Source organism: Lissotriton vulgaris, chromosome 2_1 (genome assembly GCF_964263255.1).
Source record: "Lissotriton vulgaris chromosome 2_1, aLisVul1.2, whole genome shotgun sequence".
Taxonomy (NCBI): Eukaryota; Metazoa; Chordata; class Amphibia; order Caudata; family Salamandridae; genus Lissotriton; species Lissotriton vulgaris.
Window position 1 is genome coordinate 2,097,858,928 of NC_141687.1, and position 19,066 is coordinate 2,097,877,993.

General features: G+C 44.3%; 1 protein-coding gene across 1 annotated transcript in view; it reads right to left on the reverse strand.

Annotated features, from left to right (window-relative positions):
* Positions 1 to 1,113: 1,113 nt before the first annotated feature.
* RSL24D1 (ribosomal L24 domain containing 1) overlaps positions 1,114 to 19,066 on the reverse strand; it is an 85,555-nt gene continuing 67,602 nt past the window's right edge. Inside the window, exons 5-6 of the mRNA XM_086958320.1 lie at positions 11,140 to 11,225; positions 1,114 to 1,329 (exon numbers count right to left, since the gene is read on the reverse strand). Of these exons, the coding sequence (XP_086814446.1) occupies positions 1,256 to 1,329; positions 11,140 to 11,225 (160 nt within the window). The 3' untranslated portion in view covers positions 1,114 to 1,255. The remainder of the gene's footprint in view (positions 1,330 to 11,139; positions 11,226 to 19,066) is intronic.

Sequence of the window (19,066 nt, forward strand, 5' to 3'; positions counted from 1 at the left end):
GGCGGAGAGGAGCCTGTGAGAACTCGCGGTCCAATCAATTCAAGGAAAAAATCCAGAGTTTAAAGAAAATCACCCGAAATGTTGGAAGCCATGATTTTTATGTGCAAGTGTGGCTCACTACTTCAAAACAACTCTTGAAATATGCGACGGGAAACAAGGACTGGGCGAGAAGGAAGGAGGGAATGCCAGCAGGAAGGGAGGGGGTGGCAAAGCAGCTGGGGTGTTGCTTGTAAACAACAAACTCTCGGCATTGCGTGGTGGGGGTGGGGGAGCGGCATTAATGGGCGAGGGCGGGGGAGCGGCTTCCTTTGTAGTCTGATGCCGATGGTGTGCGATGTGCACGCGCCCGTCTCACATGCACTGTAGACAATCCGCCTTTGGGTGCATTTTTCAGAGTACTTACTTTATATCTCGCCAAGCATCCCTAACGGGATGGCTTAGGCTCGACCTAAAAAGTGGGGTTCTACAAGAACGACTTTCACCACGTTGTTTTCGTCAACTTGATGAAAGTTATTCTTCAAGAAAAAAACTTAAAAAGTTTCTTGGTGTGTTTTCCACTGAAAACACTTAACCATTCAGATACATTAACTTTCTGCAAACTGCTTGATTCATTTACTACACTGAATGCATTGTGGACAGGCTGTATTTTAAGTAAAAAGTGAAGTTCACTCAGAAAAGTTACATAAAATATCGTAATGGTTAAAAACAACGAATTGCACTTTTATGGATAATTAAAGGTCACAAAATGTGCAGCTTAGAAAAAAGGCATTGGAATGTGTACAGTTGCAATGATGTATTTGAATGCATGCTCAAAAGATTTAAAGCGTGCAGATTCTTATCGATCCGTTGCAATGCCCATGTCCGGGTGTGTACTGGAAGAGGTAATTTGGTACAGATAGTTGCATAGATATACGGTACAAGTCATTGAATGCTACGTTTCAATGTGTGAAGTTACTTTACATGATTAATAAAGCATAATTGTTGAAACAATTTGATAAAATGACAGTCATTCTTATGTCTAATAAAAACAGGTAATACACACAAAGTCTTCCGTCTGGAAATTTTTATTTTTTTACATAAATATAACTACCAGGGTCTTTTTGAAAGAACCAATTCAGTAATTTATTTTTAATAGTCATTTGAGTCACCGGACTACATAAAAAGCAAACAAGTCCTAAGTTGGTAAAATGACGCCGCCTTAAAGAGAAAAAAACTGGCAAGTGCAGAATGGTATGCATCAGATTCCTGAAGGGGTCTAGGAATCGCCCTCCATATCCACATCTTCTTGCAACTTCTGCACCATTTTGTCCTCCAGTCGTTTTGCTTTGCCTGCAAATCAAAAGCACAGCCACTAATAAATCAGCTTAAAAAGAAACATTGGTTTACAACACTGCCTATATAACAAGTTAATCATAGTACTATAGTCCAAAACCCATCGAAGAAAAGTCAAGTACTTTAAACAAGGAAGCAAACATCTGTTGACAAGTGTTCTGTAAATGTATACTCAAAATAACATTTACATAAACGTGGCACCAGTTCTGCATAACAGCCCTTTCATTTAGTACTACAGAAACCGACAAAACCATTTCTACCACGGTCACAGACTTTTAGATTATTGTCCCACTACACAGCACAGCCGTTTTTTAGATCGAGCCTGGGCAGCACATGAGCTGCTCTGAGAGTCATGCTGTATTGGAGTATGTACTGGAATCCTCACCCACTCATCCCAAAATTTTCATTGGCTTGTGTAACTAACCTTTGTAAATGCTTGCTTTTGATTCGTTATTTGGCAGGTTAGTCTCTCCTTAGTACTGCCTTGTCTGCATTTGAAACCTCCCATGAGGACTGGCCCTTTTACTTCGGTTGTTACATGGTACATCATCTTTAGACTGTAAGTACTATTTTCTTTAATGAATTTCGATTAATGCAGGAGGGTCTCTAATGTGCAGTTGAGACCATCGGCTTGTTTATTTAACTCTTAGCAAACTGGGAGCTCTTCTGTCTTCCATGGTCACTGAAGGGGGCAACTTAGCGATGCCTTCAATTATTTGGAATGCAATGGGTCTCACTTTTGCGAGAGTGTAAGCTACTGGCATTGTAAATGACATTGCCTTTTATTTAGGTTTTAAAAACCAAAACATATATAAAAGGCATTGTCATTTACAATGTCAATAGCTCAAACTGGTGTAAATGCAAGACCTATTGCATTGCAGATGCTTGTTCTATTCTACTGCAAAAACTAGAGTTGCCATATCATCGAGTACTACTTACATCGAGAAGAAATAGTTGCCTCAAGAAGGAAAACACAGAGGTAACGCACATTAAGACCTCAAAGACATCTCTGCAAAGAAATGTATGCCTGCTCTGGTGTTCAGTAAATGAGCGATTAGCATTAACTTTTAGGCTGTTTATTTTCAACAGTTTCTGAAGAACTTTTACTCATGGCTCAACAGACATCATTGCTATGACGGAAGTGACTTGGCAATTTGGGGGCTTAGAGTGGTACAACCACCAGCAGACTTGAGGTAAGGCATGAGTGGGTCACCAGCATTATAAAGCACGGCCCAGCACCCCTGCACAGGCTGCACCCTGGACGATCTTCACCTGTCATTGACTGGAGGAAGCCAGGCCGGGCTGGGCCCCCCTCATGGCTTGCTGATCGTCGACCAATCGGCCTGCGATCAAATATGGGTTTGAGGGAGTTGTTTTTCTTTGAAATAAGTAGAGGGAGTATACATCCTATCCGCAGTGCTGAGTAGGAATGGGCTTTATCGCCCCCTTGTCCAGGAGGGCTAAAACCTCCTCGCAGAGGAGGCACAGATGTTCTTCAGACAATCTGTGTTGACGGGGGGGGGGGGGGGGGATGTTTAGTGGTGTTTGTGAGAGTTCTAGACAATACCCCTCCTGTATTACATCTAGAACCCAACAGTCTGAGGTGGGCAGAAACCCCGGTAATCTTCCCCAACAGGCGTTGTGCGATTGGGCAGAAGCTGTAGGGCATCAGTGTCTTGGGGGATGGTCCCCTTAGGAGCAGCGCCCTTACCTCTAACTCTTGCATTATTCCCAATATAACCGACCCTGTAGTAACCCCACAAGGGGAGATGCTGTGCTGGCTTTGTGAAGGTAGATGAGGGGAATGGGGGCTTGAATGCTCAACAAAACTGAGTGCCAAGAGGATCCTCTGAGGGTCTGTGTTCAGAGGGCACCCATGGCCTTGGGTAGATGAGATGCTTGAGAAAATAAAAAAGGACAGTGAGACTGCTGAGGGCCAAAGAGATGCTGACCATCAAAAGCAGCATTGAGTAGATGTTGCTGTACTACCGGCTTAATGCCTGAAACAAAGTCAGGCAAGGCTGTGCAGCAAAATAGCAGTATTAATGCCATGAGCGGCTGTATCCGCAGCATCCAAAGCACAGTCACAGTGTTTTAGATGATCTTCCCCTCTGCCACTAATTGTTGCCCTTTCTTGCGGGACTGCTCTGAGAGATGCTCTACCAGGTCTGCCATTTGATTCCAGTGTACATGGTTGTACTGAGAGCACGCCAATTGAATTCGCAGTTTGCCAATGGGTCGGGACTGCTCTGCCACTCCTCCCCCCTCCCCGCCCATCCCATCACCCCCACACCAATTTTTTACTCTCCGGGTCGGGAGGGATTGCATCACCTGTAGGATTGTTTTCTGGCTGTAAGAACCACCAAAGAGTCAACAGGAGCTACCCACGGATATATGGAGAGTCACAAAGGGAGGCTTTATATTTCCTATCCACCCTAGGCATAATTACTCTTGCTTCGGAGAGATCCTTGAAAATCTCAGTGGCAGACTGGAGGACACCTCTTACGCATTGGGAGATACTGAAGGGAGAGCTGAGGAGAGCAGATGGATTCCACAAGGAAATCACCCTCCTCTTGTTGCACATGAATTTCTGCATTGTGGAAAGTGGCAGCTCTTTGTAATACCTCATGGTACGAAGTTACATGGTGATGACTTAGTAGGGTACAGATCTGGGTATGTGCCCCAGGGGGATCAACATCAGTCATCCCATGGGTTCGGACCTTGTGGGTCATTAAGGGTGGTCATATGGATAATAAGTGAGCCTAGGACCGTCCCAACGCCTGAATGTGAAGAACCTCTAGGTGAACACTGGTGACACCAGAGGCAAGACAGGAGACACGGGTGGAGAAGGAGGAGAGGTTAGGGAAGGAGTGGGACGAGCAGGCGGCAGGAAAGAGGTTGCCTCATTCGATTTCTCTTGCTTTTTGAGAGCTAGAAATTCAGGTGGATTGATGGCCCCAACAAAAGTCTGCTTCCTCTTATGAGGCAAGTGTGGCGGTTTTAACAGAATCCATCCTGGTTGGATATTAATTTTCTGGTGTTGAGCATCTGTGTCTTACTTCTGTTTCAGTATTGGCTGATCAAATTCCTCAGACGTGGCAGAGGATGCCACAGTGTCAGTAAGAAAACTTTATTTGGTTAATTACAACCTTAAAAGTATACCCTATACATAGAATTTATATAAAAACATAAGTATAAACATATTAAAAATGTGGCATATGTACATCACATAGAATAGCACTTTCCTTCATACTAGATACAAATGTCCCCCTATGGGTGATTAAGTCAGGCAATTTTCCATCAGCATCAAATCCTTTCCAAAAGGTTCCATGCCATATCGTTAACCTTTACATGCACAGACTCATCCTACCCCAAATGCGCAGGATACGATGTTTACTCTGTACACTTATGGAACGCCTTGACTTTGCTCATAAATTTCCCCATAGCACAAGCAATATCTAGATTTGTCATTTCAACTATAAGGCTAGCAGCTTGCATTCGGTTTCTGATCCTGTAATTTTTAAATATCTGGCATAAAATCTCTTTTCGTAGATCTAAAAACATCATACAGTCTAAAAAAATATGTACAATATCACAATGAGTACCTAGCGCAGAAGGACAGGTATCATTATTATTCAACATAACATTTTTAACTCCATTATTCCCATAGCAGGGGTTTATCCCCATTCGCACTTTTAGTACCCCACGTCTTAAATGGTAGCTTGGCAATCTGTCTAAATAGGGATACTGTTGGTTAAGTTCCCAAGCCAGGGTCATATGAGACACCTAAACTTTCTGTGCGAGATACTCTCGGTCATATGTGCGGGACATCACAGCACCCAGTGTCCGCAGTTCATTCTTAGCTATAGCTGGATGACCCAATTGCGGGCATAGTTTTAAACCCAACACTCCATAAGTTTCACTTAGTGCGGCTCTTGTTTCTTTCGCCCAGGACAGTTCACTATCAACAATTTCGCTTTTGCACCACTGGGAAATTTTTAGACGCTCTCCAGACCCTAGGCGCTGCCAAAAGCGAATTAGTGCCATACAGGCAGTTACGGCCCAGGAAGTAGTTCCCATCTCAAACCTTGCAGACTGTACCATAGAGGATTTAGGCAATGAGAACAAGTGTTTTAAAATATTTCCCTCCTCTTTATCCCACCCTTTTATTCCACTTAAATAAAGCACTTCTGCCCCATACAGGAATTGGGGGGGGGGAGGGGGGTAGGGGGGGGGGACCATTATTAAGTAGGCTTTTATAACCGGCCTACATGAGTTTTCTCCATAGACACTATTGAATCTTTTTAGCCCCTTCACAGAGGCAGATGCCCTCATTTTAAGCGCCCCAGGTTACTCATAAACCAGATTCCTAGGTATCTGTATTCATTCACCCTCTCGAGTAAGTTTGTACCCAGACACCAAGGGCATCTAGGTTTACTGTTATGTTAAAAATTCTTATACCGCGCACGTTCACCAAAGCGGTTTCTTGGCCCTCATAACAAACACAGCGGGCAAGGGCTCCTACCGAAGCATAACATTTTGGTCTTATCCATGTTCATTGTTAACTTTTTATTCAGACAATATTCATTGAACATGTTTAATTTCCTCTGGAGACCTATCTGCGTCAGGTCCATAATCACTAAATCATCTGTGTATAATAGGCAGGAGACATGCTTACCTCCCAATTTTGGACCAGCCCCTTTAACCTCTTAGTTTTGCTGGTAGGTCGGCCAAAAACAGAGAAAAAAAGCAGTGGGGCAAGTACGCACCCCTGTCTCAAGCCATTTCCAATCTGGATCCTCCCAGACAAACCGCCCTCCTCATCCAAGATGATCTGGGCCCAGTTTTCGGTGTATAAGGCTTTTATAATGGCCAAAAGGTCTCAGTGTAGATTGTATCCTTCCAAGGTTGACCATAACTGCTTCCTGCCCACTAAATCGAAAGCCGTGCGGAAGTCCACGAAACAGCAGAATAAATTACCTTTCTGTTCTATCGACTTCTGCGCGATGGCCCAGAGAGCAAAACAGTGGTCCTCCGTCGAATGCCCTTCTTTGAACCCGCCCTGTTCTGGGGGTACTATCTGGTTATCCTCTGCCCATTCCTTTAGCAGGCCTAGGATTACTTTAGAGAATAACTTTTCCCCAATATCAAGGAGATTTATTAGGCGGTAGTTTTTTGGGGAATTTACATCGTCTTTTTGGTGTACCGGTCTAACAATAGCCCCTTTCCAACTTTCAGGAATGATACCAGTCTTTAATAGCCCCTGGAACATATTTGAGAAAAACTAAGCCCACCAGTCTGGATTCGTTTTTATGATAATTGCTGGTAGGTTGTCAGGGCCGGCAGCTCGTGTTAGGTTTAAGCCAGCTATTACATTCCTAATATATCCGGAGGTGAAATGCACTAGTATATCTTCCCTGACTCCTGGCCAGCTTGTTGGAATTATTTCCCCGTTGCTCGGCCATTTACCATATAATTCCTCAAGGTAGGCTACCCACTTAACCTCTGGAACGGAGCACTGCAGGGATCCCACGACATCCCCCGTGCATTCCTCAATCAGTTTCCAGAATCCTTTAACATTTTTTTCTTCAATAGTCTCGAGTAGGATCACCAAGGGTTTTTCCTTAAAGGACCTTTTTTATCTCTAATGGTCGCCTTGTAATTTATCCTTAGTTTCTTTAGTTCTAATGAGGATATATCATTATAATTACACCTGAGGCCTCTCTCAAGTTTCCTAATAGCGGCCTTTAAATATCGACATTCATCATCAAACCAAGGTTTATTGATGCTGCCTTGATTGGGCTGTAGAGGTTCACCGACCGGAGGGTGCCGAGCTCAATCTAGACTCCAAATGCGTCAAGATGACTGGCCTCGAAGAAAAACTCACCCTTTGCTCCGGATGTTTTGGTGCAGGCCATCTCGTCCATTAATATTTCAGCTCCAACTCTTTAGAGTCTGAGAGTGTGCCTTCGGGCCGGCAGCACAAGCCTCGGACAAGGCTTGGAGTGGGACTTCGGTGCCAAATGTGGCTTGAGCATTGGGTCAGTCTTCACTTGTCCGTGTCGACAATGGCCTGAAGGAAATGGTGCAGGTGCACCAGAGGCCTCATAAGCAATCTAGGAGCTAAAAGCTTGGACTACTGGGTGGTGATTTATGGGAACATCCATACTCACTGCAATCTTTAAGGGCATTGGGCTGGCAGAGGCTGTTTGGACTCTACATCTGCCTCGGATAAGACACTTCCAGCCGAAAAGGCCATCTCCACTGCAATGCCTGAAGCATCCACCTCTTAGTCATCCAACCCCTCCAACTCCAGTCTAGTGTCATGGAGGCAGAGGTGATATGACAGGTGCGTTGCTCTGAAGCGTTAGTGTTGTGGAAAGGAAGGCAGGCCAAACTGGATTCCAACGGTAGTCGGGACACAAACAGGCTGCAGACGTTATGGAGGTCAGATCTCGGGATACTTGGCCTGACAACTACACCGGAATTGGAATGGAGTCCTTTCAATTAGGACAACAATCTCAGCCCGGGAAGTTGGTAATCAAACGGCATTAGATCGCCATGGAGTCACAGGTAAGTGACAGTGGAAACAGAGGTGAACGCAGGACTGTTTGTAGGTACAGGCGAGAGTGAATAACACATCTGAACTTAACTGTGGAGAAAAAAACAATGTAACAATAGAGTAGTGGCCCAATGCCTTATACAACTATTAGGCAGAGTCACTAAACTCGGTGATCGAAAAAGACTTCCTTCAAAGAAAAGCATGATGTACACATACGAGCCAAACACTAACGCAGAAGAATAGAAAGTAGGTGTATATACAGCACATATGCTTCTCTTTGCTTCTCCTTTGTTTTATTTTGCGCTCACAGAATATGCCCATGCTGTACCATCTCATCAGTGTACCTGTGCGCCCTGGGTCATCGCTCTCCTACATGCTATGTGATCTCAACAATTACTGTATATACTGATTGATATGCCACTCTGTACTCAGGACTCTTGAGTATTTCGTTATACTGTAATAGCCATTTATGACTGTATGAATCATGTATGCACTTCCGTTTTCCTTGCTTATCTCCAAATAAAGGTTTAAAAAAAAAATATATATATATACAGCACATATGCCAGAGACTATCATTTTAAGGGCCCAGTATGGATTTAGGGCTGGTCTAGGCATTATGTAACAGTGTCTTAATTTACATATTTTGATTAGCAAGTGCCTGGTTGCTAAACTCCGTTCCATGCACCTAGCCTTCATTTATCTCTCCTGCACTTTTGACAACATGATCAGACTAAACTGTGGGCAATTTTAAAACACTTGGGGGGTAGTAAAGGTCACTAATACTTTTTTACAAGCTTCGCCCGGCTTACCTGTTATTTGCCCGCCGTAACTCTATGGCTCCTATTTAAAGAGACCTTCCTCGGAGGACAATATAAAAACGTACATTCTTTAGGATATGTTGCCTGACACAGAAAGCCTTAATCAAGGCTGTTAGAGCTGGGGGTCTCTAGATGGTCGAGTATTGCGCCCTGTCCAAGTAGGGACACTTCCTTCTAGTCAGAATGAGTAAAGAACACACCTAAGATTGCCGGTGCGCAACCTCTGGTAGCTTGGCACAGAGCAGTCAGGCTATGCTACAGATGTAAAGTGTAAAGCATTTGTAAATAACCCACAAGAACAGTGAAAACACCACAAATGGATACCAACCCAGTTTGGAAAATAAAGTATCTTTATCTAAACCAAACTAGACCAGAATGACAAAAATATAACATACAGATATCAAACAGACTTTTAAAGGTAAAAACAGTTCTGTCAGAAACAGGCACAGGAAATGTGATGCATCGGTTCCTTATGCGCAGGGAAGATGATGCGTCTGTTCCTTGGTCCAAGGGAGGTGATGCGTCAGTTCCTTACTGCCACGCAGGGAAGGTGATGGTTCGATTTCTTTCTGTTTGAGAGGTGATGCATCTGTTTTACTGCAGCCCCAGATGAGATGTGAATTTGGCACCTAGAACGTGATGCATGGAAATCTGGACGCACTGAAAGTTAACACTGCGGTAGTCACACAAGTGCCAAGTTGATTTAGTCAGCTACAGTCAAACGATGTGTTGCTTCTCTAGACTACACAGGAGGGCCTGCATTGGAGTCGGTGCAATGATCTTAGACTTCTGTGCACATTATTCTGCGTGCAGTGGTTTTCCGTGCCACAGGCAGGCACTGCGCTGGTTTCTTTGGTTACATGGGGCTGTGTGTCACTGAACGGGAGTAACTGTACCGATGTGGAGACTCCCGGCTGGAGCACCTCTGTCAAGATATATTTTTGACTGCTAAAAGCGCAATTGAAGGTGGAGGACTCGAGCCGCACTCTGCATCACCACTGCATATGAAGCTCCCTATACCATAGACATGGTGGGGGTAGAATGCATACCAATATCTGGAGAGGTATCCAGTCCATTGACTTCACCCAGGTCCTAAACCTGTCCATGCTAGGGTCTTCCTCATATGGCTGGTACTCTCCCATTCCTCCCAGAGTCCCAGCTAAACGAATAGGGCTCAGTTTCCAATGTAGGAGGCAAGGCTACTGTTGGCGCCGGGAACAGCGTCTGATAAATCCCATCTGGCTCCATATTGGAGTCTGGGATCACAATGCGGATGGCACAGCTGGGCGCCATTGGGTGCTGTTGTCGGGGAAAAGTTGAGGTGGTACAACCGGTGCCGGTCCAGAGGCGCCTGTGCATAACCATAACCAAATGAGGTGCCTTCGGACCCCCCAGGGCTTGAATACACACCGTAGGGGTTTGGCCACTCGAATAGGAGGCACATGGCCTCACGGAACTAAAGTTAGGCAGGGTCCCTTAAAATCCTGGACGGGTAGAGTTGGACCAGGTGCAGACTCTACCGCAGAGCCAGGCCTTGAACGTGGACGCTCCCTAATTTCGTCGACCGATGTACGAGGAGAAATCAAAGACCTCTTTGATGACTTCTTGTACCTCAACTTGCTTGAGTTTCCCAAGAACTTGGAATGGGACGATGACCTCTGACTCCGTAAACGCTCCTGGGGCCTTTCTAATGACTAGGACTTCGATTTCAGCGGAGTCGCATGATGGGCCGCCATGCGCTTTAGGGGCTGCTCCCTCAAAGCTTTAGGATTCTTGGTACAGCAATCTGAGAACAACTTTAGGTTGTGGTCGTGCTCCAAATACCAGCGGCAGATATGGCGCGGTTCAGTCACCGACATCGGCCAATGACTGACTCCTTAGGACTAGAGTCCTGTCTTCCTAGATAGCAACACACTAGGATGAAAATCCTCAACACTAGACGAAACATCGAAAAATTTCCAGTCAAACATTGACTGACAAGTCTCTTTTCTATGGACCAGCTCAAGTTGGCGCAGAAAGAAAAGAACTGACGTCAGTGCGCCTGGGAGGCACCTATACAGATAGCGCAACGTCACTTTCGGCACGGATGACGCATGCCGAGCCAATTCACACCACCTACTGACACAGGGTTACTGCTCATGATGCCAGGGAAATTCAAAGGTAAGGAATCTGCAGCTAGAATTCTCTTTCACGTACTAATAATACATGCCTTTACCAACTTAACCATCATTCCTCTCATCCCACAAAAATGCATTTAAATTCAGAAAGCCAAACATAGACGGCTCAAGTAGTGGGTAAGTAACATCATCGCTCTGATTACAGAAAATATTATTGTTGCAAAGCAGAAAGTGTCTTAACTCTACAATATCGAAAACAGTAGCATCAGTGCGCCATTCCTAAAAAAAATAGACACACAAAGTGACTAACCTGCATGAGGAGCACGGACGAGGTGTATATTTTGCTTGACTTCTTTGATGTCCTGTGCTTTTTCCAATTCTTTCCCCTTCTTTAGTCTGAGGAAGAATAAATATGTAAGAAATTGAAAATCTTGCAATAGACTTGGGTTCCTCATCTTAATAACATGTCCAACTTAAGCAATGTAAAGACAACAAAAATCTAACAATCTAAAGGTCTACCAGGAAAACTGGATCTTAAGTTAGCAGTTTACAGAGACTAAAGACAAAAAGCATTGTCAAACTCAATCACTCTGACTTTGGATGGCAAACTCGTCTTTATTAATGCTTGATCTGTCATCTTTGTAACTTAATTTACCATTGCCTCACTCATTTTGACACCCCCCCCCCGCCCCCCACATATACATATTATATAAACAAGCAAGTAATGGAAATGTTTTGATAGTTGTATTTGATAATGCCCGCTCCACGCCAGTCAGCCTTCAGCCGCAGGCAGTTATCGCCATCTCTGAAGGGGTTGGGGCTTCAATGTGATAGGCAGTAAGCGCACTGCACCTAGGCCCACTAAGTGCGGATGTCGGGGTGGGCGGAGGTGCACCACTGGCATCTTCCACCTGCACATTAGTGGCCAAGGGTTGAGAACACAGCCCGTCTCCAAATGAGCTGTGATTTTTCCCTGCTCAAGCCAATCCTGGAACGGCTCTCAAGCTGTGTAACAGCAAGGGAGCAGCGTCTGGATTGACTGAGAGACACAGCTGCAGTCTCCCGTCTCACGGCGTGACGTCGTGCTGGTTTCAGGCTTGAGTGCCTTATGGATTAGAGTCGACGCCAGTGGACAGACAGTGTGGATACAAACAATCAGCTAGCCCATACCCTGAAACAAAGGTAGGTAGCGCACAGTAATTTGCGACTGTGGAAAGCTGGGACAGCGAGCTGAGCGAAAGAGTGAGCTTGATGGCGGTGGGATGGGATCCAATTAAAAAATATATATATAAATTATTATGATTGAGAAAGAATAATGAGAGGTTCAGAGATAGTCAAAATTTTGGTATGTGGTGTATTAGAAAATGAAGCGTGTAACTCGACCATAATTGCATATGATACCAACATCAAGGAAGTGTCCGTAACAAGTTAAGAGCGCTGCTAGAGATACTCTCACAGCATGGAGTCTTGCCACCGGGTGTGTTCTGAACACCGTGGATAACTGAGGCTCACATGACATTTGTATGTATTGCAATGTGTTACGAAAGTAAAAGATTTTTTTTTCTTTACATCTCAGTAGACAGGGCAACACCCACTAACGACCGTGGGTATACCTTTCATGCAATTTATTTAAGTGGTTTTATATAGCGCTAGCCAGACCCGAAGGTATTGGAGCGCTTTACAGCATATAGGGGAGAGAAAAAAACACATACAAGAGGCAAAAGAAAGCATTAGTGTTCAAAAGTTCCAGTGTGCTGTGCGCCCGAGGAGCACATTGAGGTTGAGCGGTTCCGAGATAGTCTCGATGCGTGGACAAAGTCCGGAGCTAAGTCTTCCTCCGGGAGTAGAGAGTTAGGGGACGGGGATGAGGTGGGGGAGTGTTGGGAGCATTTGCCTGGTGCCTGCTTGTGCATTTCGTTAGGACACGCATATTAGGAAATTAGGGATTAGAATAAATAAAATATTTTAAATGAAAAGAGGTTGTCCTGGTTAGTAAACTCTAAATATGTGTTTTTAACTGACACTAGCGAGCTCAAAGTGAGACCTGTGCAAAATCAGATTTCGATCACAAATGGCATCAGAATGTGATTCTACATGCAGAGTTTAGTGAAACCCAGGTAATGTTCCCACGCTTGTGTTGAGAAAGCACATCACAAATATGGGAAGCATGGAGTTTAAATGTATGGTAAAAACGCATCTGCACGTATTCGGATTCAGACATTCAGGATGTTGCACAACTACTTTTGTTTGGTAACACCAAAATAAACAATTCTGGTAATTGCACGCATGCAGGTTCTTGCACCTGTAAAATGCGTGGGATGCAATTTGGTGCAAGGTTGTCAACCTATCTAGAACACCAAAACCTTCGCCTGAACGCCTCAAACTGGAAGTAAGCATTTAAAGTCTTTCCAAAACTTATATGGTCTCATCTTTTATGCAGGAAACTGGGGCAAGCGTTATATAAGCACTCCAGATATACAATGGATTTGTATAGCACAGGATACTATGGAAACATTAAATTCAACAGAGTATATAAACTGTAATAAATACATGAACTCCAGCCCCTTTTCCTCGTCTCTCTTCTCTCCATAGTTCTATCTCTACAGCTCAATCAACCCCTTTCGTCAATACCCTTTTATTAAAGCATATTTATTAAGAAAATCGAACATAAGGACAGTGGCCCGCACAGCAACACCTCAGACTGGGGGCCCCTGGGAGACTCTCCCTTAATACAACTTGCTCTCAGAAGTGCAGAGATGCACTTCACCCCTCCCTTTCGAGATCAGCAGGCCGAGCCCACCCCAGGGACCCTGAGCCTCACAATCAGGATACTGCTGGCGCCGTCACGTGACAATTTCATAAGAGAAGAATAAAGCAGATATTAAAAATTACAGAGGGTTATTGCATTTCGCTGTGAGATGGGCCCCGTAAACGCGGGAGTGACAGGTCCAACAGCTGCGTTTGGAAGCGTGAGAACAACAAAATGGGCGTTTGTGAAGACTCTGGTGGTGAGAGTAAAACACTGAGAAAGTGGAGACTGGAAAAAGGAGGAGGGGAGGCTGAGGGAGAATGGAGGCTTGGAGTTGTAGCAGACAGGCTAAGGGACAGCGGAAACTTGAAGGGGGGGGGGGAAGAGAGAGAGAGAGAGAGAGAGAGAGAGAGAGAGAGAGAGAGAGAGAGAGAGAGAGAGAGAGAGAGAGAGAGAGAACCGCCATTGGTGTCGCTGCTTACTGATGTGACTAAAGCACAGTGTAGTAATGAGGAGGTGAAGACAGGCAAAACCAGTCTTTACTAGATCGCAGTTCCTCACAGAATGCCACTTAATGGACGAAAACACACAGACACGTGTATGGGGAAGATGTGAGATGCATGGGTTATAGGACAAAGTAATGAAACATAATTAATTATGTTTAACAGGAATTTACAGCGGTTATAAACTGAAAAACAAATAAAGAGACTTTTTAATGTAAAAAGAAGAAAAAAACGGGCTTGGTTTGCAATGGTTTATATTAAAAACAATTGGAGTGGGAGTTAACGTTTCCTGATGGCTGCAACCGTCCAAAACATACAACATAACAAACACATGGCACACTTTCGCCTTAAAGAAATGAAAAGTTCATGCAGGCGAAACAGACCTGTAAAGTCATGATATATTCAAGTATATGTATATATATTTGGACCAAAATATATTTGGACCAAAAAGGAATCCTTATATCTTATGAATTTTTGAGTAATAGTTTGACTTTCATTGCCGGCTATTGTATATATTGGTACTAATTTGTGTAGCCGAATACTGTACAGAGAACAGCCTTGAGATGGCACACCTGTCCCACGATTAACCAGATGTAGATGTTTACCAAGGAGCATCTTCTTGAGGAGAGATTTACAACTTTGTAAAGAAAGAGAATTCTTAATATGAAGAGAGACTGCATTCCAGGTTCTCAAAGTACTATCAGAGAAAGATCTGCAAGGCATAGATTTCTTAAAATGTAGAGTGAAACATGGTCTTCTGCAGCATAAGGATACAGAGATTTTAAGAATGAAAAGATTCTGGGAGAGATGCTCGGTATTTTGGACATTCGTAGTTTTGGATGCAAGGCAGACAGACCATTCGCATGGAGCAGCAGGTCTGGATCTGGAGCTACTTAAAGGTAGGCAAGTGCAGGTGTGGCGATGTGGTCCCTTTCGAAGAGTTTGTGAGAAATCGGGCAGCACCATGACGAGCAGCCCTAACTAGGAAAAGTCTGTTTTATGGTAGGCCAGTGAGGAGGGCAAAGCCACAGTCGAGTCAGGAAACTAGAAACCGCCTCAGTGCTACCTTAAAATCCTGGCAGAAGATAGGTTTTTAAACTTCTTGTGTTTCTTAACATGAAACCTGACAGATTTATCCAAGCATGAATGCACCCTTTGAGGTTTAGGTTTGAGTCAAGAAGGAAATCCAGGGTTTAACAGGGGTAGTCAGCTTGGGAGCAATATCTGCCTACTAATGATCTAACCCATAGTGGATTCGTTACGGGGTTAGGCTCAGGGAGAAGAAATTCAGATGCCTTTGCCCCATTCATCTGCTTATGCTATGCAGAAAGGATTTTATCATGGAGCTGGATTAGGAAGAGTCAAATCTTAGTTAAGCCTGGGTGTTATCAACACAGTCAAGAAAAAATAAAGAAAAGATGGTTAGTAATTTTCACTGAAAAGTTCGACAGACTAAATAGAATGGGTGCTAAGAATGAACCATAAAAGACACTGAAGGTGATTGAAGTCGGATCAGATAACTTTGTTTATGTCATCGGAAAAGAATTAGGAAAATTGGTTGGAACTGGAACGTATTGCATCAGAATATTATCCACTTTTCTGAGATTTCATCATTTCAAAAAGCTTCTTAGATCTGCTTTTTGAGAAGTTGAATTGAAATTTCATATATGCGGCTTGTTAAGGTTTGTCCTCGCACGACAACAAGAAAAACAGCAACTTGCAATACATGAAACTATCACCGGAGTGCAACAGAGGGCAACAAACCTCTCAATGAAGGTCTAAAACCTTCCCGGGAATGGTGCGTGCGTGCACGTACAGTCTGCTCTTTTTGGAAGCACATACTCGTGCTTGTGGCGCGCCCCTGCTCGCTCCCGCAAGGTGGATGCCGCCACAAGGACGAGTATGTGCTTCCAAAAAAGCAGAGTGATTGCTCAAGGTCCTCCTATGCAGCGCATGCTCGCTGCGTAGACAAGACCTAAAAAGGGGTTGAGGTAAAGTGATGTAAGTGTATTAGGTTCAGAGGCTAGTAAAGGGAGGTAAGGGGTTTTAAGGTACAGGGTCAAGTAGAGGTAAAAGGAAGCACAGAGTTTTATGGTTCAATGGAGGGTAGAGGTATATAGGTTAGGGGTTGAAAATTAGGTAGGGAGGCGGGTTGTGTGGGTTACCACCCAAAACAGAAAAAGGGAAAAAAGGAGAAGTAACTCCCCCAAAATCAAAATGATTAATGGAACAGTGGCGGTCCCCACTATTCACTGTGTAGTAATAGTTGGATGACTTTCCATGGGAAGAGCTTTTATTTTGGTTTGTTGGGAACATTGGCACGGTTTGACTAATCTTCATGCTCCAGCTCATCCCTGGAAAGTTTCAGGGTAATCCGTCAAGCGGGGGCCAAGAAAGCGGGGGCCAAAACACAACTTCCAAATGCAATTTCCATAGTGAACATTAGACAACCGAACAGAAAAAAACGCCCAAAACCAATTTTTGCAAAAAACTAGATCTTTTCCATGAAAATGTGCTTTGTGTGATTTAGTGTAAATTTACTTTATTTTTTGAATTCCTGATCACGCTGTGCCCTAGTCACCAAATGTCAATATAGCCTTCCTTTTTTTTTTTTTAACGTTAAGATCTCAAAACTACTGACGGATTTACAACAAACACGCTTTTTTGAAAAAGATCTAGCTTTCTGCCAAATATGGTGTGATTCGGTTCAGCCATTATGAAATTACACTGCTTTAGGAAAACGCGTTTTCGGACCACCTCTTTTTCTCAGCCGTTACTTGACGCATCACCCTGAAACCTCCCATGAAGGATCTGAGATGAATGTACTTTTTGGGGATGTTTTGTGAAGATTTATCAAAACAGCACCAAATTTATTGGAAAAAACATTGTTATAGTTACAAATAAATTCCCATTTGAAGAGCAAAGTGGCAACCTCAACTGTGCAAGATTTATACTCACACACACACACACACACACACATTTGTTTTTACATGGAAAAAAAATCAAAACGTTAAAACGAAGTTATAGTTAGGAAAACGTTATTTATTCTTTTATAAGCAAACCCAACAAACTATACAAACACTACCACTAGGCAACTCGCGGTTTGTCCATGCACTGGTTATACCCTTGATTATTGGACACCTCTGTAGGTGGAAAACTCCAGAAGTTTCTTTCGCTTAAAGGTATAAAATTGGGACTCACAGACACTCTCCTCGGTACACTCCTGGACCTATGGATATTACAGAAGATGTACTGCCCAGTTGCCAGATGACCTTGCTGCTTGAGGGCTACCCTGCTGTCTGAGAAGGAAGAATGGATCTGCACCCTTTGAGTAGACTCCAAGGGTCAGCTAACTGACAACCTGTTCAGAGTTACAGGGACTCAACAAGCTCTATAGACCTCCCTGCACCTGCTGACCTGCAGTACTAGACCTGCTGGCCTCTGCTGGAGTGAGTTCCTGATATCCCAAAAGGTGTCCCTCAGGACCTGGACCTTCGCTGTGGCATCAGTTGAGCTCATCCTATGAGAACAAGCATTGGCATAGCCAACATATCTGGTCTTTCGGACCTTATAAGTGTGTAGCGTTGCAGCTTTCTGATGACTATGCTAAATACAAGATGTGACTGACGTGCGGCAGGAGGTACGTCAACAGCAGAGAGGGAGCAGTGGCCAGATTAAACAGTAGTTTTTGGGGAGACACTTGCGTTTTGGTATCAATGCAATAGTACTCGCATTTACGCAAGTTTAAGCCAGGAAAATGTGCTGCATGGCTAAACAGTTTTAAGGTCCCAAAGGCGAGACCTATTGGCTATGCTTACGAACGAAGCACAAACACACATTGTTCACCATTTAACACAATTTATGTGTGTGTAGCGGGATTTTAATTCATACGTCTGTACTACTTCTACATGTCACGCTTATCATACGACTCAGTTCTCATGAATTGTTATTCTGTGATCGGAGTATTAGGGGGGACAATGAGAGGTTCAAACAGGCAGAAAAGTGACAGTGTGAGATTCGGGCAGAGCGGGGACAGTGAGAGGTTGAAGCAGAAAGGGGAAAGAGACAGGTTCAGTGAGGGGTACAAGCCATGAGAACAGTGGGCATGCAGCTGTGGTAGAGGACACGAACGGCGGCATAGCCAGAGAGCTGATGCTATAGGCAGCGTGAACATTAGAGGCAAAGGCGACCATTATAAGCAAGTGGAGGGGCAGGGAGAGGCGCAGGTGGGCATGGGCGAGAGGCATGGAGAGGCTTCCAAACACTATGAGGGGAGGCAATGCGAGGTAACAGGCGCACAAATTATGCAGGTACAATTGCATGTAACAGGACAGTGATGGGTTCAGGCAGAGCAGTGACAGGAAGAAGTTCAGGCCGAAAAGAGGGAGTGACAGGTTCTGGCAGACAAGGGACAGTGATAGGTTCGGGCAAAACAGTGGCAATCAGAGGTTCGGGCAGAAATAGGACAGAGACAGGTTCGGTGACAGCGGGGACAATGAGCTGTTCAAACAAAAAGGGGAAAGTGACAGGTTCAGGCAGAAAAGTGACAGTGAGAGAGTCGGGCGGAGCGGTGACAGTGACATTGGTGCATTTAAGCAGAAAAAGCAAGACAGTGATGGGTCAGCAGTAGGCCTAGGCAGTAAATTCAGTTCCGCTTGCGGAATTTGGGTTATTTAGCGTTCCGAAGAGAACGCAGAATTGCCAACATTTCCACGATCCGCGGCTTTGCAGAATTTTCTGCTTGTTTGCGCTTTCAAAATGTGTGTTGGCGAGATTTCCCTCAGAGCACGCAAACGGGGTACGCGAACAGGAAAACAGAATCGCGGACGGGCAGAACAAGCAATACAGCGTGTTTGCGGAACTCTGCTTGCTCGCTGAGATTTTTTACCGTTTCGCAGAGCTTTAAGCTGTGCTGTACAGAAGTCTGCAGCATGCTGAAAAGTTATAATCAAGAAGCATTTTTGTTACCTTAGATATGACCAAGA